Below are 21,682 nucleotides of genomic sequence, written 5' to 3' on the forward strand. Positions count from 1 at the left end.
AAAATCGGGTTCCGTTAGAAAAGAAGGAGAGTGGATATTGGACAGGCAGCCAGCGGTGTCTACCACGAAGGGCTTAGATTACCAATCCACACCACAACTGGCTGTGTTACAGCCTCGCATTTTCCGCTGATAAGTGACGTTCACATATTTGGGGGGGAAGGGGATGATTTCAAAAAGGTAAAATGTCAATTGTTTAAATTTACATTTTTTCATTATTAGTGGCTGAGCATATACAGATATGTGTTGCTTAATGTACATAGTATGTTCTGTGAAACAGGATGCTATGGTACTTGGACGTTGTCTTTGTGGGGCACAGAGCTCCCAGGTGCACCAGCCTCAGATGAGCCATTGGCCAGGTCCCTCCCACCCAGCTGTTGCCGCCTTCTCTGCTAAGCCAGCTGCAGGGAAGGTCAGCTCACCTGTGAGAACCTGCCTGGAGAGGGGACAGTACGGGCCAAGGGGGCTGAGGGTGCTTGAGCCAGGGCTGGGGTGTCCCGGGCACAAACATTTCCATCAGTTCCCTATGAGTAGTGAGTCCCACCAAGTCATGGGAGCCAAGGGGATTGGGATTGGGAGTTTGGGCCTGGGCTTCCACTGTTGCAAAGTAGGTGGCTTAGGCCATGTGCAGCAGCTGGGCAGAAGTGGAGCTCTGACCTCAAGATGGAGGCCTGGCGTCCTGGCACTCAGACACTTGGGTGCCCCAGCCCAAAACATGTACGTGGTCGCACACTGCCAGAAAGGACGGTACGCGACACGTGTACTTTCGCACACTACTCACACAGGAGAATAAAATTCGAGAGGACACCTCTATTTACTAGCAAGCTGGATGTTCTCTAATAGTTAACTGAAAACCCATTTTTATAATGACTCAACCTGATATTAAAGATACGTTTCAGGACTACAGAAACAAATAGAGGTAAAAGACATTTTAAACCACTGGTGTAATAAATTATGCAGACTATCAGTATAGCCTTAGAGTTTATCCAGGCTTTCACAATTAAAAGTATCTTCTGATATTAATCAGAGAATCAGAAGGAAAGAAGTCCCCTAACTCTTTACACAGGTAGAAAGCCTCAGAATTGTTGAGAAATTATACATTTTAAATATAGAATTTAAAGGTAGTTATTAGAATAGCTATAAAATGGTAGTTTAATCAGTCAGACCTGTGGAAGCACTGACCAAGTAAATTAGATTGTTCTGTATTTACTACTTCCTATGATCAGGAGGACATTATACTTATATCAAATTATTAAAATTTTGTTACTTTTAAAAAATGGATTATTTTATCTGTCTCGGCAGAATAAACAGACTAGAGACTGAATTAGATTAAAACTGATTAAGATTTTGGTTCTATCAGTTTAATCAGTTTTAAAATTATTGGATGGTAGAAACTATAATCGTAGATAGAAAAATGTTTTAGAAAGGCAGAAAAATCTTTTTGAAATTATTGGTAAAGATCAAGTTAACCTGTGTCTGTACTTAGATTGGAGCCCTGGTGGTGCAATAGTTATGGCTGCTAACCAAAAGGCTGGCAGTTCAAGTCCACCAGTCGCTCCTTGGAAACCCTATGGGGGCAGTTCTACTCTGTCCTGTAGGGTAGCTATGAGTCAGAATCAACTCGACGGCAACAGGTTTCGGGATTTTTTTTTTTAATATATATGTATATATATATATATATAATATTTCCCAAAATATGTGCCCTAGAATACTGGTTTATGTGAGCTGCTGGTGTTTCTTGAGCAAATGGTACTCTGATCAAATCCTAGGTTAAATAAAATTAAGCTATTACTGTTTGATTTTTCCAAACCTGCAACATGCCACTGATACACATTAAGAACCTTCAGAAGAGGCTCAAATACATTTCAAAATATATTTGGTCACAGACTTCATTTTTCAGAGTACTTGAAAAAGTTTAGTAGGTTCTACCTAGTTTCTTCATTAACTCTGATTACCCCAAAATTTGTGCCAATCTCAGTTTATTCAACCAGTTTGATGTTCACCCAGGCCTGAGGCCAACTCCCATCTTAACTATATTGTGGTGGGAGTCAGAAATAATTCAACAAGCAACCTTGGCTCTAGAATATTGATTCTCCTATTTACTGCATGATACTGGGTTCTGACAAGCCAACTCCAGACCTGTATCCTCTGCATGAGGATGGACTGCTAGACACTGGAGTGATTGGGCCACATCAGCATGGTCAGTGCTGTCTTTATTGTATGTTGTTCACACAATGATTTTCTACTCTTGAAACATATCTGCTCTTTAAAACAAGTTTTCTGTGTCTTCATTTAGGGCCCTTGATAACTATAATTAAAGTCATGCAAAAGTACACTGAAATTTAAACTGCTTTCTAATTGCCAAGGGGTTACGAACCAGAATATTCTGTGTGATATTTTTATTCTTTATTTACATTTATACATACGAAGACACTGTGCTATTTTACATGGATTATCTGAAATTTTACACGAATACTATGATTATCCCTATAAGAGTTTTTAACCTGGCATCCATAAACTGGAATGGGAAAAGTATTGCCTCAGCTGTTACTTAGTATTTCCTTCAATTATGGATATAGCCGATAAACTGTTACTTTGTTAGAACAAGTAGAAGTCACGAATGTTTTCATACTAAATTGTAGTTGCAGATAGCTCTAACTTCAAAATTATGGAAGTAGTTTAACACTGTGAAAATGTCAGTATCACCCAAAGGGATATACAGATATAATGCAATCCTGATCTAAATCCCAACAACATTCTTTAACAAGATAGAAAAACTAATCACTAACTTTAATCACTAACATTATTAAAAAAGAAGAACAAAACAGGAGGCCTCACGCCACCTGATTTCAGAGCCTACTATACAACCATGGTACTCAGAACTGCCTGGTACTGGTACAACAGATACACAGACCAATGAAACAGAATTGAGAACCCAGATGTAAATCCATCCACCTACACACAGCTGATCTTTGACAAAGAACCAAAGCTTACTGAATGGGGAAGAGACAGTCTCTTCAATAAATAGTGCTGGCAAAACTGGATATATAGAAAAATGATACAATCCATAACACATCGCACACAAACTAACTCAAAATTGATCGAAGACCTAATTATAAAGCCTAAAACTATAAAGATTACAGAGAAAAAAATAGGGACAACACTAGGGGCCCTAATATATGGCAAAACAGAATAACAAACATAATTGAAAATGCACACACAGCAGAAGATGAACTAGATAAATGGGACCTCCTAAAAATTAAACTTACGCACAACAAAAGACTTCTCCAAAAGAGTAAAAAGAGAACCTACAGATTGGGCAAGTTTCTTTGGCTACAACATATCCAATAAGGGTCTATAAAATTTATAGAAAACTTCAACATCTCAAAAAAAAACAATCCAATTAAATGGGCAAAGCAGCCCAGAACGACTAGATGGTGCCGGTTACCACCACCAACTGCTCTAGCAGAGATCATAATAGAGAGTCCTGGACAAAGCGGAAGAAAAAATGTAGAACAAAATTCAAGTTCATACAAAGACCAGCCTTGCTCATCTGACAGACTGGAGAAACCCCAAGACCATGGCCCCTGGACACTCTTTTAAAAAACTCAGTACTGAAGTCAATCCTGAGGTTCACCCTTCAGCCAAAGATTAGACAGGTCTATAGGGCCAAAAATAAGGGACATGCTTCAGAGTTTAATCATGTATACGTGAAAAATGGGCACAGCAGCCCAAAAGCAAAGACAAGAAGGCAGGAAGGGACAGGAAAACTGTACAAATGGAAACGGAACCAGGGGTGGAGAAGGGGGAGAGTGTTGCCACATTGCGGGGTTGGCAACCAATGTCTCAAAACAATTTGAGTATTAACCATTTAATGAGAGACTAATTTACTATGTAAATTTTCACCTAAATAACAATTAAAAAAAAAGATTACACAGGAAAAATAAAAAATGGGCACAGGATATGAAGACACTTGAGCTGCTAACATGAAGAAATGCTTGCAAATCATCAACAATTAGAGAGATGCAAATTAAAACTACAATGAGATACCCTCTCATCCCCCACATTACTGGCATTAATCAAAATAACAAATGTTGGCAAGGTTGTGGGGGAACTGAAACTTACACACTGCCAGTGGGAAGGTAAAATGGTACAGTCACTATGGAAAATGGTATGGCGCTTCCTCAAAAAGCTAGAAATAGAAATACCATGTGATCCAGCAATCCAACTCCTAGGTATATAACCTAAAGAAATAAGAACCATGACATGAATAGAAACATTATACCCATGTTTACTGCAGCATTATTCACAATAGCAAAAAGATGGCCCTAAGTGCCCATCAACAGACAAATGGATTAACAAACTGTGGTACATACACAATGGAATACTATGTGACAATGAAGAATTACAAATCTGCAAAACATCTCACAACATGGATAAATAACAGAGGAAATTATGCTGAGTGAAATAAGTCACTTGCAAAAGGACAAATATTGTATAAGGCTGCTATTACAAAGTAACAACAAAAAGTTTACACACAGGGGAAAAAAAATTATTTGATGGTTACCAGGAATGGCAGAGGGAGGGAGGGAAAATTACCAAATATATAGTACACATGATTTAATATTAGTGAAGGGAAAGGCAATACATAACATGGGAGAAGTCAGCACAACGTGACCAAGGCAAGAAAGGACAATGAGAGGAATGCAGGAATAAAGGACAACTATGGAGCCCTGGTGGCGCAGTGGTTAAGGTCGGCAGTTTGAATCCACCACTGCTCTTTGAAAACCCTACAGGGCAGTTCTACTCTGTCCTATAGGGTTGCTAAGAGTCAGAATCTACCCCAATAATAGGTTTGGTTTTGGTAATGGTAACTACTACTGTAGCATAGACAATCCTGCGACAATAGTGTTAACAAACAATAATTTATGAATGGATACATAGATATGCCAAGAGGTGAGGGAGGATGTAAGAGAGCATACCCACTGGCAGATACAGGTTTGGTGGTGGAAATTTCTAACACATGACTGTAGGTGCTCCTCATATATTAATATAGATAATACAGCACACAAGTGGCAGTCAGGGAAACCTCTTAGACATACAAAATACTTTGCAGAATGAAGTTCACAAGCTCGAAGGCAAAGTATCATAGACGGGGGACATCTACGTCAATTGGCACAACATAGTTCTTAAAGACAATGTTATGCATTCTACTTTGGTGAGTAACATCTAGGGTCTTAAAAGCTTGCAAGTGATTATCTAAGACACAACTATTGGTCTCTTCCAGTCCAGAGCAAAGGAGAGTGAAAAAAATCAAAGACTCAAGGGAGCAATCAGTCCAAAGGACTAATGGACCACACGAACCACAGTCTATACCACCCCATGACCGGAAGAACTAGATGGTGCCTGGCTATCCCTACTAACCACTCTGACAGGGATTTCGGTAAAGGGTCCTGGGCCGAGTGGGCGAAAAATGTAGAACAAAAGATCAAATTCACAAAAAAGTCCAGACTTAATGGTCTGACAGAGAATGAAGAAACCCCTGAGACTATGGCCCTAAGACACCCTTCTGACCTGGAACTGAAGTTGTTCCTGGAGATCATCTTTCAGCCAAACAACAGACAAGCCCATAAAATAAATAACATCCAAGAGGAACATGCTCCTTAGAACAAGAAAAAAAACCTGGCCTTCTCACCACAAAAGTAGCATAGATAGGTCCTAGGAATGGAAGAGGCAAGATACCACGTAAGCACTGACCCCCAGGAAGATATGGCTCAGTGAATGTTACTTTTTTTTTTTAAACATTAAATACCTTTTTTTTCCAAAATTTTTCTTTATCTTATTTTTGAGAATATATACAGCAAAACACCCACCAATTCAACAGGTTCTACATGTACAATTTAGTTACACTGCTTATATTCTTCAAGTTGTGCAACACTTCTCATTTTCCTTTTCTGAGTTATTCCTCCCTCATTAACATAAACTTACTGCCCCCTAAGATTCCTATCTAATCTTTTGAGTTATTGCTGTCACTTTGTTCCCATATAGATAGTTCTTGAAAGAGCACAATGCTGAAGGCAGACTTTTTTTCTAGTTAAGCTACTGTTTGGTTTTAAAAAGACTTCAGGGGATGATAGTTTGAATGATTCAATTATTCACCCATCCTTCCTTGAGGAAGAGTGAATAAGGGAATAAAGATAAAGATGGAAGAAACCTCAGCATTTTCATGCATGAGGAAAAGTTGAAAGTCATAGCTATAATGAGAAAGTGAGAAGTATAAAAATTCCTTCCCAACACACCTTTAAACTAATTATATTTCACTTTGATTACATTAATGGAATTCTAAAGGATTGGATTTTATTAAAGGGAAATTAAGTTTTAAGCAATTTAGGCAGTTAGCTATATATTATGTATCAGATACATAATACATACACGACATTCTAATACAAGTATAAAACTTTTACTAGAAATAAATTATAAGCAATATATTAAAAATTTAACTTACTGTATTTATACTGTTTGCTTTTTTAATATCTAAAACAAATTAATACTCTATTGCTTGTTAATTCTTACACAAATTATCTGGATTGGTGCATGCTTTTCTTTATGCTAATTCAGCACTCATTTGGCTTCTCTATCTGTGGTTAAATACAAATTACTATAAGCAAATAAAAATGTCTAAGGGTCCTGTGTGCTAGTGTTTGGTTATTTTGAAATTGAGTTTTCATTGCGAGTCACATCAGTAAACTACATTATGGTGGGATGACCCTGTATCTGTTTTAACTTGGTCTGTGCTAAATTAATAAAATATAACCTACTCTTAACAGTTAAGAATGCATCCTTCATCATATAAGTTAGCAAATACCTTACATTAATACAAACTTCCAACAATATAATTACATCATTGCTACTTGGAATACTTTATACATGAATAATTTATCTCTTTACACTGTTGAAGTGTTGAATTCAGTATATCCTACAGCTTCTGTATCATCACCTGAAATTTGCCTAAAAAAGAAAACAGGAAAAATCATTTTTTTTTTACTTTACTTACAAAGGAAACAAGTCTAAAGATCAACTTTCTGTTCTATTTACGAAGTACTTTCAACCAATAGGAAACCCTGGTGGCGTAGTGGTTAAGAGCTACGGCTGCTAACCAAAAGGCTGGCAGTTCGAATCCACCAGGCGCTCCTTGGAAACTCTATGGGGGAGTTCCACTCTGCCCGGTGGGTTGCTATGAGTCAGAATCAGCTTGACAGCAATGGTTTTTTTTTTTTTTTTTTTCAGTCAATAAACTTGCTGTGTCAAACAACTTTTTACACCCTTCACGATATTCAATAAATTCCGTTTTTATGGGATGATTATCTGGTTTGTGGGTAGATGCCTTTGTTTCTCTGTGATTCCTACCTTTTGAGTATTTCCCTGCTGATTATCACTATGAATGGAAAGGTGATACATTGAATCCCAAGTCAGTTTTTTTCTTTGTAGCTCCAGTGAGAACATTTTTGGGAAGAAGTTCAGTGATAAAAGATTAAGAATTGGCTTCATCTAGCCTGATGTAATGGATATATTCTAGAAAGCTGTTTAAATATTATAAGCACGTTTTCAGTGCTACAGGGAAATTTGTGCTTAGAATGCTGCAGAAAATTTTCCTTTAAAAGTTAAGAATCATCTCTTGAGTGTTCAAGTGATCTTATAAATTTGTATTTGTTTAGCAGATTTTCTAAATCATTGACTATTTTGAATTAAAAAATCATTGAATATGACCAGCCCAGGGGCAAGGGTGAGAATGCAAGAGGGGACACAGGAAAGCTTGACAAATGGAAATGGGAACCCAAAGTCGAGAAGGGAAGAGTGTTGACATGTTGTGGGGTTGGCAACCAATGTCACAAAACAATGTGTGTATTAATTTTTTAATGAGAAACTAACTTGCTCTGTAAACCTCCCCCTGAACACAATTTAAAAAAAAAATCATTGACTATGAATATAAGTATGCTACATATTACTACATGAAATGTTAAACAGAAAAAAGGTAAAATGAAATGCTGTTAGCATTTTAAACGTCCTCTAACTAAAAACAAACAAAAAGGCTGAAAAAATTCATTAAAAACATTTACGAGTAATTTGAATTTCAACTTACACGCAGGCATTGAAGACACTTCTGCTGTTACAATACTTTTTATTCCCAGATTTGATAAGCCACCTCTGATTAAGCCACATGTAAATGCTAAATACTAAAAAGGAAAAAAATGTTGTAAAAAATTAAGTATTTACTAAAATAGTAATGCTAATGATAAATAGGACATTTAGGTAAGCCACGCTATCAATAAATCATTGCTGACTATTTAAATTAAGTGTTGTGGAAAAACAACTGTTCAAATTACTGAAAAATCTGATTGTTAGAAGATTTTTGGCGGGACATTTCTTCTGATAATCCAATATCCAAACATCTTTCCTATTTTAGGGGTATCTCTGGATAAGTGGAAAGGGAAACCCCACTTCTCACTATGGAAGCCATGCTTGGCCATAATGGAGGGCAAATATTTTCCTTCCCAACTCCTTGGCAGCTACAGCGTGGGCATATGACTTAAGCTCAGCCAGTTGGAAAGTGCTACTGGTATCTAGTGGGTAGAAGTCAGAGATGATGCTAAACATCCTATAATGCCCAGGACAGTCCCCCACAATGAAGAATTACCTAGTTCAACATACCAATAGTATTGAAGTTGAGAAACCCTGTCATACAGAAATAAAGGGGGAATGGGACTTAGTTACAGCAGACAGAGCCAGCACAAAAATAGAGATTGAAACATAAATAAGTCAGGGACTTTTGATTATCCACATTTTTGTATTATGTGATGTTCAACAATAAACAATATACCTACAAATGACATAACATATTATTGCTATTTTATATTTAATATATACATAAATGAGTACTGTTAAGTAACTGGATCTGGTGTCATGAAATTTCTAACTGAAAGAGACCTTAGAGAGTATCTATCCCAAGACTTCTTAACCAGGGAATCTATGAACCCTCTGAAAAGCAAAATCACTATATATGTGCATATTTATGCTGAGAGAGGGACCACAGCTTTCATCAAATTCTCAAAGATGTCCTGAACAACAAAATAGTTAAAAATCCCTTATCTGGTCCAACTTCCTCTTTTCACAACTGAAGAAACTAAGACCTCCCCCACAAAAAAATTTAAGTGAGATCTAGAAACATTAACATAAGGTTAAGTTAGTAGAGAAATGAAAAAACATATGTTAACCATTAAAAAAAAAATCCCCCCCATTATTAGAACTTGGACACCCCAAAAATATGGAAAATAAGCCCTCCTGAATCAGTGAAACTACAGTAAATTATGAAACTATCATGTCCAGTTCATTGACTCAGTTTATCAACATCTTAAAACCTGTAATAACCATTTAATAAGTATCTCCTATGTGACTCAATGGCAATGGGTTATATGCAAAGCACCATGTTAAGCACTTTATAGACATTTAAACCTCAAAATAATCTTATACACATTTTATTAATTAGGACATTAAGGTCCAGAGGGGTTACATAACCTAATCAATGTGACAGATCTGTAAGTTGTCAGCTTTCTTTAATAAATCTAACTACTTATTCTTTAATTTCTACACAAATATTCTTAACACGCAATATGTATTCTTAGAAACAAATGTTAATTATATTTAAAACATTTTTTTTTTAATCTAGCACAAGAGATCCTAAATATAAACCCTGTGGTGAATAGTTTTGTAGCACTAAAATCAGTTTTATAAGCTTCAGTATCTTCTAACACATCTAACCTATCTTTAAGAATCTACCATGAATCTACATTTCGTTGGCATTCAGCTGTGTTTCTTTAATCAGTAACCACAAGCATACTTACCTACAGTTTAGCAGAAGTTATTTTAACATGATAAATATGTTCTATTTTATAGAAAAACTCTCAAACAAAAAAGAACAACTTTAAAACATATTTTTAATTAATTGTTATGATTGGTATTGTATTTTTCACTATAGTTCTACACTCTCCTTAACAGAAAATCCCAATCTTCCGTTCCATTAAATACCTTAGATGCGTGTTCTAAATACTGTTTTCCTGCAGACATCTGAGTAAGCAGACGAAATTTGTTGTCTTGAAGTACATAGATTCCCTGTTCCAAAAAAAAGAAAAAAGACACTCAAAGTCAATGTAGGGTGCAGTACTTAAAAGTTATCTTATCCTTATAAAACAAAGAATTTATTTTAAGTTATTAAAACTCTCCATTGGTCAGATTGTTTTTTTAAATAAAGGAGTTCTGCAATGTTCAAGTTTAAGAACTGTGGGTTCACTATTTTTAACACTAAGATTTTTTAGTGCTTTTAGACACTGAAGATACAAAGCTGCATAAGGCATTGCCCCTATCATTAAAAATCTCAGTCTAAAAAGCCCTGGTGGCACAATAGTTAAGCACTTGGCTGCTACTGACTGCTAACCAAAAGGTCTGCAGTTCAAACCCACCAGTTCCTTCTCGGGAGAAAAGACCTGGTGATCTGTTCCTGTATAGATTACAGCCTAGGGAATGCTATGGGACAGTTCTACTCTGTCCTATAGGGTCACGATGAGTCAGAAGCAACTTGAGGGCACATAATAACAACAGTACAAAGAAATTAGTAATGCATATCCAGCTGAAATGAAGTTGTATATTATTAAATCATATCCGAAAAGTCAATAATCAGAGTTACTTCTTCCCATTAGCATTTCAAATAATTTCAAGCTAAGGCTGGTATTGTTACATGAAAAAAACGAATTATATTGGTAGTTATTTCTTGTTGTTAGTTGCCATTGAGTCGATTCTAACTCACGGAGGCCCCATGTGTGCAGAGTAGAACTGCTCCATAGGGTTTTCACGGCTGTAACCTTTTGGAAGCAGATCACAGGCCTGCTTTGGGCCTAGTAGTTAAGCGCTTAACCATTTGCATCACCCAGGGACTCCTTGGTAGCTAAAAAAAAACTATAGCTACTAGACAATTATTTTTATTTTTAATTGAATCATAATGCCAAATCAACCCTAAATATTTCAGTTTTAGAAAATAAACTGAATCCATTTTAAACTTATAGCTTTCTATGCAGTCTGTTAATTTTTATAGCAACAAAATATTTTAAGAATAGAAAATAATATGATAGCAAAATTTTTTTTCTTGAACTATGAAAATTATTTAAGAGTCTAGAACCTGTATCATTCTGACATTTGCTACTTTCTAAAACTTAGAATAACTTATTTAATTGGCAGAAAGGAACAGCTATCATACTGTCTCTTCGTCTATTCACTGTATTAAAGAGAAAAAAAAAACTAATGATTAATAAAAAACATAAGAGAAATACTCCAAAGTTTACTGGAAATTATTTTAAGTTTTAAATAATAAGTAAATCCTTAAGTAGGACAGATAAATTAAAAGGACTTATACTGTAGTCTTTAACTTATCTAAATACCTGATGATTTGTCCTTAGATTGTCGATTTGTTTCTTGAATACTGTAGTCCAAAAATCTTTACAAATGAACTTCATGATATCTAACTCATCCTTGAACCTTGCAGTATCTTTTGTAAACCTAAAAAGATCAACTAGAAGTAATACAGTATTTTTCCTCCAAAGAAAGCTAGAGGGACAAATCATTAATTTCCAAATGCCAGAACAGCACTGAACATTTACTAAAAATCATAAAGTGACAAGCACCAAGCAAACTAAATTTCATTACACTCTGTTATAGAATTATGGTACCTAAAATTAGTCTAATGTTGTAGCTACTACAATTTTAGGTACAATTCATTCTAGCACAACAACAAAAAAAAGAGCTGAGCATGATCATGGTTTTGTTATACAAAATATAATCAGAGTTCAACTATTCAGATATTGGAAAGGAATACTAAAAGAGAATTAATCTGCAAATTGGAAGATTATCACATGCATAAACATATATTCTAAGGCATTTCCATCCCTATATATTTAAACAAAATCCTACTCAGGTTACAGACTCGGCTAGGCCTTAAGTAGGAAATACACAAGATTTTAATATGTGTTTCAATACACTAAAGTTTCTGAAAAAAAATATATATATATACATTTTCTTCATTTATTAAAACATAAAAGTCAGAAAACTGAGTTAGAATAGCATCTGACTTAAAAAGAAATTTCAATCTGTGAATTAACAGAGAACAATTGATAATTCAGGAATTAAAATTAGTATCATCTCAAGTTTTATGCAATCTTTTGAAATGGATCATCTTTACTCATAACCTACCTTTAAGAAATTTTTCAAATCCATACTGCTCACCTTTCTATCAATCCTTGTCCCACTCGAAACCCCATGTTTTCCAGCTTAGTAATACATCGTCCATTTTCCTATTTTAAAAAAAATAATAATTTTGAATACTTTTAGAATGCCAGAATTTCAGTATTCAAAAATTTTTTAATGTTAGCTAAAAATATTAATGTAAATATTTACATTTTTTCCAGTGAAATATTTTAAGAAATGGTGATCCTAATTATCCCTCCAATTTTTTTTCCATTTTCAACCATTCTTCCTCTCTCTTAGCTTATAAAACCTGGTATCACCTTAGGCTTTTTTTAGTTGGTCTTCCTTTTATATGGAAACCCTGGTGGCGTAGTGATTAAGTGCTACAGCTGCTAACCAAATGGTTGGCAGTTCGAATCCACCAGGTGCTCCTTGGAAACTCATGGGGCAGTTCTACTCTGTCCTATAGGATGGCTATAAGTCGGAATCAATTCAACAGTAATGGGTTTATAGGGTCGCTATGAGTTGGAATCGACTCCACAGCAACGGGTTTTTTGGTTTTTCCTTTCATACTGTCACTAAGTTCTATTGTTCCTTGTTTCAAAATGTCTCTTAAGAGTTATCCACGCTTCCTAATTCTCAGTGTTTCTTAGTTGATGATTCCACCCTGTTACACCTGGAATCCCGCAATTACTTTCCTCTACCTTTGGCAATTTCATCCAATCTTAAGGCTATAAATACCACCTCCATGCTGAAGACTCCCAAAGTCCTCTGGATGAACTACAGAGTCCTATATAATCTGGACCCCCATAGCCTCAACCTTCTACTCTTCTCCACACTCACTCTGCCCCGGCCACCTGGGTCTCCTTGCTGTTCCTTAACCACAACAGGCACATTTCAGTCTCAGGGCTTTTGCATGACTCCCCTCTGCCTGAAATGCTCTTCCTCCAGATAGTCACAGGACCAATCCCTTGCTTCCTTCAAGTCTTTGTTTACATGTCACCATCTCAGTGTGGCCTATTTTGACCTGATTCTTTAAAATTATAACATCAACCCCTTTAGCTAGTGATTTGCAAAGTGGGGTCCCCAGACCAACAGCATCAGCATCACAGGGGAACTTGTTAGAAGGATGAATTCTCCAGCCCCATCCCCAACTACTGAATCAGAAACGCTGGGTGAGGGGCTCCAAGTGATTCTGATGCCCTATCCCACTTCCCGCTTAGATTGTCTTCACAGAGCTTCTTCCATTATGTAACATGCTATACATTTTACTTACTTTATATTGTGTGTCCCCCCACCCTCATCTTCTGCTAGAATACAGTGCCAAGAAGGTAGGGATTTTCATGTATTCTTAAGTCTGCTGTGTCTCCCATGCCAGGAAATGCACCATAGACCTCATTATTTGATAAACTCTAAGAAACCATGTACTCCATTTATAGACTATGACTACTAAATCTGTATTTCTAATATGGATCTTATTTGACACAGTCATCTAGATGTCCCTCAAGTTAAACATAGTCAGAATGATATTATCTTATGTCCTTGCACTGCTCTTTTTCCAAAATTCCCTAACTTCATTAACGGCACCACTATCCACCTTTCTAGCTGAACCAGAAAACTTCCATTTTCTTCACCTCCCTCCCCCACTGCAGCTCTGGAGTCTATCTTTTACATGTTTTTCAAAATCTATACTCCCTTCTCCAACCTTACTGATAAGTTAGCCCTTATCATTTCCCTCCTGGATTATAGCTACAGCCTTCTAACTGGTCCCCTTATCGACTTTTTCCCCCTTTATCTTCTACAGTAAAACCTGCAAAAGCTGAAAGCTGTGTAAGGCAGAAAGAAAATTCAAACATTTTCCACTAAAAGGAGCAACAGAAAAGTGGTTAAGCTTGCACCCTCTCAAAGGCACAAAACTTGTGAGACCCAGAAAAACAACCCAGTTCTGACTCTCACAAGTTTCACTGTGTATTTCTGGTAATACGACTTTCTAAAATTCAAATCATGTTATTTCTATACTGGATCTTTCAGTGCCCCCTCCTCCTTCTTCAGAATAAAGACCAAACTCCTTAGTATGCCATTATGTACCTTTCCTTAAATGGCCCCTGCTAGTTAACCAGGGAAACCCTGGTGGCATAGTGATTAAGGGCTACGGCTGCTAACCAAAGAGTTGGCAGTTTGAATCCGCCAGGCGCTCCTTGGAAACTCTATAGGGCAGTTCTACTCTGTCCTGTAGGGTCGCTATGAGTCGGAATCAACTCGACGGCACTGGGTTTGTTTGGGTTTAGTTAACCAGATTCACTAACAGCAACCTACTTAGAAATATCCTTCCCTTCTACCACTCTGAAATTTCTGCAGCAACTCCAGAGCACCATCCTCTCTTGCCTCAGTACTGTTCCACATGCTGCTCCCCAGGCTGCAACGCCTTTAGAATTCAGCTCAAAGATCACATTCTCCCAGAAGCCTTCCCAGATACTCTTTCGGGCCATATGCTATCATAATACTCTGTACACACATACTGTGCTTATCACTATCCTCGATTTTTCTATTATTATCCACACTCATTCCCAAACATGCACAAGTAGAAGTGGAACTTTTAAGTAATGATGCTCTTTGTGAACCAATCTGTTTTTTGGAGGATCATCTGAGAACATATTTATTAGCTGGAAATAAACTTATATGTAAATGCTGTCAAATTCTAACTATGATCAAACGGGTTTTTGAATTGTTGTTGTTAGGTGCCGTTGAGTCATAGCAACCCTATGTACAACAGAACAAAACACTGCCCTGTCCAACTCTACTAAATACCTCCTGATTTTGCTACTTGTTCATTTACTTTGGCATCTGTGAGTGCTCACTAGTAGGTACTAAGAATTAAATTTGAGAAAATGTTATTCATTAACATTTGCAGTGCAGTGAATTACTTAATATGGCCCTCTTGCCCATAGTCTTTGTGACTCCCACAAAATGACTGGGTGGGACTCTGCAAATAAGGTGTTTGTGGCCCACCAAGGGGATTGGACAGGCTGCTAATAATGTAAATAAGGTGCATGAAACCCTTGTGGAGGTGGGACCATGCATATAAAGTATGGAACCCTAACGAGGGGATTGGACAGGTCTGCCATCTGGCTAAGCTAAGTGGAATGCATCCTTTGGACCCAGGGTCCCTGTGCTGACAACCTCCTAGACCCAGAAGACAGACAGAGCTTTAACACCAGAGAAGACACAAAACAGCGAGAAGTGGAGGCAAACGTGGCAGGAAAATGGCAGCAGCAGAACCAGAAGACTGGTGTGAGACGGCACAGTAGGCTTCCTGGCCCATGAAGCGAGGCAGCTACAGCAGGTGAGCTGACCCATGGAGCAAGAGAGCTGAGGTCCTTCAGGCAGGAGGCTTGCTGGCAGGATGGAGTGCCTCTTGGGAACTTGGCAAAGCTAAGTTCACAGACCCATGGAGCGAGAAAGCTGAGTCCCTTTGGGCCCGAAGCTTACTAAAGGAGCAAGGTGCCTCCTCTTGGGTGCCATTTCTTGGTGGAGCTAAAGAGTTTTGTAACACTTGCCCAAGTAGAGCAGAGGCCAGGTCGCGGACTGAGAGAAAAAGGGCAAGAGAGAGGCCTGTTTGTGGGCACAGCCGAGAAAAGGCTGCCCTGATCAAAGAACTATATACTGAGGTGTTTCTGATCCTGAATTGTAACCTGTTACTTCCCTAATAAGCCCCCTAACTGAGTATGATCTGTGAGCTCTGTGTGGCCATTACAATGAATTATTGAACCTAATAGAGAAGTAGGATGTCTGAGGAGGGACAGCTGACACTAAAATTGATAAAAACGTTGAAGAGAGGAGGTGTGTCTGACCTCCGCCTCATAGCAATCAGCTTTAGGCTGGTGTTGACCTTGATTCTCTCTCTTCCCCCTCATGAAGTTAGATAAAGTCTGACACTGATACCACCATGTCATTTTCACATATTTTTATCCATTCTCCATAAATTGGGAAATACCTAATTATTTAACTTTTAGAGATTTTTTTCTGTTCAAACGTAGTTTAAGAATCACCGACTTGGAGGGTGAAAACATTGGTTCTTTCCTCTATTTCCCTTCAAAACTTATGACTCTAGGTCTGAAAAGATATAAAACCATTTCTGTATGACAAGATTGTATGTGTATTTCTTTCACATTTTTTATTATGAAAAATTTCAAGCATACTCAAAGTAGAGATGCCAATAAAATAAACCACTATACACCCAGATTCAACACTAATACAATAAACCACTATATACCCAGATTCAACAATTATCAAGACTTCCACATAAATATTTTTAATCATTTTTTTAATATGTACTTTCAATTTTTTCCCCACTAAAACATATTGCAATAGGGAAAGGAAGTTTTTAGTTTAAACAACACAAAACTTACGGATTTCCTTTCCCTTATATTACTAGTAAAAAAAAAAAAAATTATATATATATATATATATATTACTAGTACACCTCTTAAATCATCAGCCGTGATTAGAACAAGTTTGCTTTGTTTCATTTATAGTTAACCCATCGGAACAAAAGAGGGATTTTAAAAAAGAAGATTTTCCTGGGAAAGAGTTGGAAGAAGAAAAGAAAGTAGGGAGAAGAGAATGAAGAGAATGCATACTTGGTGGGTGGAGGAGGTGGATTTTACGATAATAGAGTAAAGAGTAAAGGGAAAGCTAACTTTGCAAGAACAGCAAGCATCTGCTACTCATCATTGAGCACAGAGTACTAAACATTGATAGCTGTTAGTTGTTGATAATGATCAAATTAAAAATTTGTAACTTATGAAAAATCTCTATTATAGATGGATCTGAGTAAGAATAGAATTTGCTTCATTTCCAATACTCTTCTTGATGTCTTCCTAATGATCTCTTCAAATGCATCATACCTATCCTTTCTGTAGTTTACAAACTGGCAGCACCTTTTCTTAGCTGTCCCAAAAAAAAAAAAAAAAAAAAGGTACCAAAAATTCAACCTGTCCCCAAATAATTCATTACCTTCATCTATCTCTTTGTTTTCCTTTATTTCCTCTCCTGATTAATGGCACCACCATCAACCTAGCTGCTCAAGCTAAAAGTCTGCGGATAATTTTAAACCCCCACTTCCATGCCTAACCAAGTGTTGTAGACTCTACCTCCTATCAAACATATTCTCTCCTCCTCTTCTCACTATCTCTGTCTTAATTCAGATCCTCATTATCTCCTGCCTGGACTCCTGCAATAACGGATCTGCTCACTGCAATGATCTTCCCTCTCCAATCCAAACACTGGATTATCTTTCTAAAATGAAAATGGGCCCTCCTTAAAAATCTTTCACTGAGAGTTCAGATTCTTTGGCTAAGAATGCAAGGCTCTTTCTAGCCTCAGTTCTCAATACTTCTCACTCTCCATCCATACAACCTAATCACAGTGAAGTCCTTAAGCATATTTAATACACCACCCTCTTTCATACCTCTATGCCCTTACCTTTGCCTAGGATGCTTTTCCTATCACCACCCTTCACCTTTTTTATCAACAGCATTACAGGAAGGCCTCCAACTTTAAGATTTTGGAATGTGTTATTTCTCAAATCCTTTACAACTCCATAATTCTATACCTAATTACCACCCAACATTTTAATTACTTATTAAATCTCCCATGAGGCAGGGGTTTTATCTTAATCATCTCGCACGGTGTTGGGCCCACAATACACAATTAACAAATGTTTTCTGAATGAATCATTGAGTGAAAAAGAACTCCCACATATTAGAACATAACCTCCGTGAGGTGGGATTATTGTTTCATCCACTACTATATTCCCAGCTCCCAGAATGAGGCCAGGCATATAACCGTCACTGTCATAGTTTCCTGCTGCTGCTATAACAACAATACTGAGACAGATAGGGTTAACTGTTCTGGCAGAACAAATAAGCTGTTAAAACATTACCTCAAGAAGTTAGGTAAATAGGAACCACACCCTGTCAACAGAAGATAAGGTTGAAACAACCTGTGAATTACTATCTCCTTCTTAAGTGTTTTTCTAGTCCCTTCCCCCTTTACAGGCTAGGCATGCTCAGAACAAAGTGTGACTAGTGTTTAACCTTCCTTACCCCTTCGAGACAGGGAGGTAGTGCTGAAGATCAGTGAACCTGGCTATATCCCATAATTAAGTGATGCCAAGGACTGCCAAGAGGACTCTATATTGAATATCAGCGGGTTCCATCTTGGATTCCAGGTACAAGGGCAACCTTATTAGCATGCACCGCCATTCTGAGAAGTACCTGCACCTTGAAAGAAGCCCACTAAATATTCATTACTCTATTGTCTCCACTGAACCCATATAAACCCTAGCCTTACTTCCCTTTTCGGGTCAGTCTTTTGGACAGGTTTAGTTCCCCACTGACTCCTTTTGCTTGACTCAAGCAAAATAGAGCCTGCTGAAGATAAAGTTTGTCTTTTGCGTGTATTCTTACTTGGGAAAAGACAAAGACCCTTTGTGTCAGATTGGCAATTGGTAGCAATACCACAAGCGGGTGCCTTTAAAGGACAGAAATTTACTTTCTCACAGTTTAGGAGGCTAGAAGTTCAAATTCAGAGTGTACCTTTAAAGGCAGGTCCTTTTTTTTTTGTCTACTTCTGCTTCTAGAAGCTGACAATCCTTAGAGTTCCTGGGCTTGTAGATTATCTTACTCCATCTTTATCAAAGAGCATCTGTGTTTCCCCTGTGCTTCTGTGTTTAATCTGCTCTTTCTATAACTCAGTACAGTGAAACCTGTGAAAGCCGGAACCTGTGAAAGGCAGAAACCTGTCAGAGAAGGAAAACTCAAATATTTCCCACTAAAATGAGAGAAAAATGGTAAAACTGCACCCTGTCAAAGGTGGAAAACTTGCAGATCCCGAAATACTAGGCCATTCCGTTGAGTTCTGGCTCTTATAGGTTTCACTGTAATTAGATTTACAGTCTACGACCTGCATTGGTGTGGTCTCATTAACATAACAAAGAAAATCCTATTTCCAAACAGAATTACATCCACTTGTATAGGGGTCAGAATACCAACACATACTTTTAGAGGACACAATTCAATCCACAACCGTCACTAAATAAATATTTTCTAAATTAACGTAATTTGTGTTTCCTAATCACCATAACGCCTGCAAACTTTCCTACGTTTGACCTCATACCCTCATTAGGCTCCTGTTCACCTGTTGTATAGTGCGAGCCAGAGATGCAGACGGAGGGACAGGATACTCAGGCTAGTACAGTGGACGGCTCGGAAGTGCTGCAAGTGCCAGCAAAATGAAGTAGAAGTGCCCAATCAGCTCTGCAGTTAACCCTGCCGTAAATCATGGTAGGAGCACTAAAAGAAAATCTGTGACCTGCAGGACACAGGTAGAGGTACGGACAAAAAAGAATCAGACGAAAGAAGAAAGGATGAAAGACAGCTAACAGGTCCAAGGGCTTAGGACACCTGGAGGTGGACCAGTTTGGCTACACCTCGGGAGTATCTGGCGGCGATGGAACACAGACTTAGCAAAGAACTGAGGACAAACAGGGAATGCCACCGCAAGGGCGTGTGGCAGCACTCACCACCTCCCCCTGTTCCGCGGACTTGTACACTCCAGACACCATCTCGTTATGCAGAAGCAAAAACAATGCCTCGTCCGCCATTTCCTGCTTATTCTTCAAAGCTCTAGGTTTCTGCTCCCGTTTGGGCCGAGCCCGGAGGTTCCGGTTCGGGCCAGAGCAACTTGGCCAGAGTCGCAGTTGCCTCTCGCGGCCCTGTCCCCCGTTGCTAGGAGACGAAAAAATTCCCTTGGCTTCGCAAAGCTTGTGGAGTAGTAAGTTTGGTACTGGAGCAAGCCTACCCCCGGGGACACCAAGCCCTCGGACCGAACGAAAGAGTATGACAGCGACGAGAGCCAAAACCTGCCCGGGGAGACCAGAAGAGTCCCCTGGGGGGGGGGGGGGGCGTGGAAGCAACTTCCGGTCCTACTATCCCGGCGTTCCGCCAGCTCTATGATCGCTGAGTTCCGCTTTCCGGTCAGGGCTGATCAGCCAGAACCCCGACAGCGGAAAGGTTCGTCCCCGGTGGGATTTCGGGGGTCCGTGATAAAATGAAACCTAAGGAGCTTCTTCTGCCATCACCTTGTAATTAGCTATAAGAGAAGAATTGACAAGAATTTCTGTTAGCTTCATTAAAAATTTCTACTTTCTTCCATATGTTCCTCAATATGAAAAGTTGTAAAAGTAGTGAATAAGTCATCATGTTTTTAAACTGTAAAGTTTTAGATATAATGAGAATTATCCTAACTGGGTTAAGCCCAGATATCAAAAAGATTTAGAGCCATTTTGGCCACCAGGCAGTGGGAATGGGATGTAAGGAACTGGATGTCGGGGGTGGAGAGGGTTTGGGACGTAGAATAAAGCAAACAAGATGTACTTGAACCAGAAACTACAAAGTAATTAGAGAATATAAACTAGTCAGATATGGAAGAGTGCTAAAGAATTCGGAAATGCGACGTTGCGGTGGGAGAGAATTCATAAAGAATCTATGGCTAATATGAGACTTAACTCCTGCAGAAATGCAAATTCATATGCGAGATCATATTTACTTCTTAAATCTGGCAAACTCTGGCTTTAACATTTTTTTAGCTTCTGATTAGTTCTTGGTAATTCACAAAGCCAATCTTTTCCCATTAAATTAATTGCTTCCCCGGAATTACCATATTGAGTTTTCTCAAATTGTTCTGAACAATAACTTCTCAACTCCTCATGCCCTTTCATAGGAATTTAAAATAATGTTCTGTAAATGTAATTATGGTAGAGTTTTTACATGTTCCTTCTAATGTTTAGATCAGTTTATTCATCACATAAACCAAGCATAAAAAGCTCCAATAAGCCTTTGAGAAGACTAAGTAATGTAATTTTCAAGAGTACTTTCCCAGCATAATCTTAATTTTTCCAGCACTAAAATTCCCCACGTGTGAAATCAGCTCCTTTGTATCCAAATTGCACCCTCACCCTCATCACCACCATCAAAGGAACAAGAGTCCAAGCCCACCGTAAAGGTCAAAGCTTAAGCAACTGACAAACTTACTAAGGTTGATTTCTCAAACTATGGCAACAGGTGGTCCTTAGACTCCCTTGGAGAATAGAAAGGAAAATAATACTTATTGAGCATCTACTAAGTGCTGACTGCAACATCCCATTGATCCTCCCCTATAAAGCTGGATAGATCTTGTGGAAGCAGGAATAGATCCTATGTTTTTGGTTAACTCTAAAATCGTTTCCCCCATGGAAATATTGATACATTTAGTGGTTAGGATCTACTACTGTCACACTCTCCTGCCTCAGGTACTGCCACATTACAACACAGGGTTGTAATGAGGATCAATGAGA

General features: G+C 38.1%; 1 protein-coding gene across 1 annotated transcript; it reads right to left on the reverse strand.

Annotated features, from left to right (window-relative positions):
• Nucleotides 1–1,678: 1,678 nt before the first annotated feature.
• TRAPPC6B (trafficking protein particle complex subunit 6B) lies at nt 1,679–20,265 on the reverse strand. The gene is made up of 6 exons (XM_049899467.1): nt 19,871–20,265; nt 12,325–12,392; nt 11,484–11,601; nt 10,081–10,164; nt 8,138–8,231; nt 1,679–7,005 (listed from the first exon to the last, which is right to left on the reverse strand). Exons 1-6 carry the CDS (start codon nt 19,949–19,951, stop codon nt 6,974–6,976), a joined length of 477 nt encoding a protein of 158 aa, XP_049755424.1. The 5' UTR covers nt 19,952–20,265; the 3' UTR covers nt 1,679–6,973.
• Between the last annotated feature and the right edge of the window lie 1,417 nt (nt 20,266–21,682).

The sequence above is a fragment of the Elephas maximus genome, chromosome 10, assembly GCF_024166365.1.
Source record: "Elephas maximus indicus isolate mEleMax1 chromosome 10, mEleMax1 primary haplotype, whole genome shotgun sequence".
Lineage (NCBI taxonomy): Eukaryota > Metazoa > Chordata > Mammalia > Proboscidea > Elephantidae > Elephas > Elephas maximus.

Coding starts and splice junctions, on each gene's coding strand:
- TRAPPC6B (XM_049899467.1), bottom strand. CDS start 19,951: ATGGCGGACGAGGCATTGTTTTTGCTTCTGCATAACGAGATGGTGTCT. Junction 12,393..19,870: donor CCGCGGAACAGGGGGAGGTG/GTGAGTGCTGCC, acceptor TTTTTAAAATAG/GAAAATGGACGATGTATTAC. Junction 7,006..8,137: donor AGTGTCTTCAATGCCTGCGT/GTAAGTTGAAAT, acceptor TTTCTTTTTTAG/GCAAATTTCAGGTGATGATA.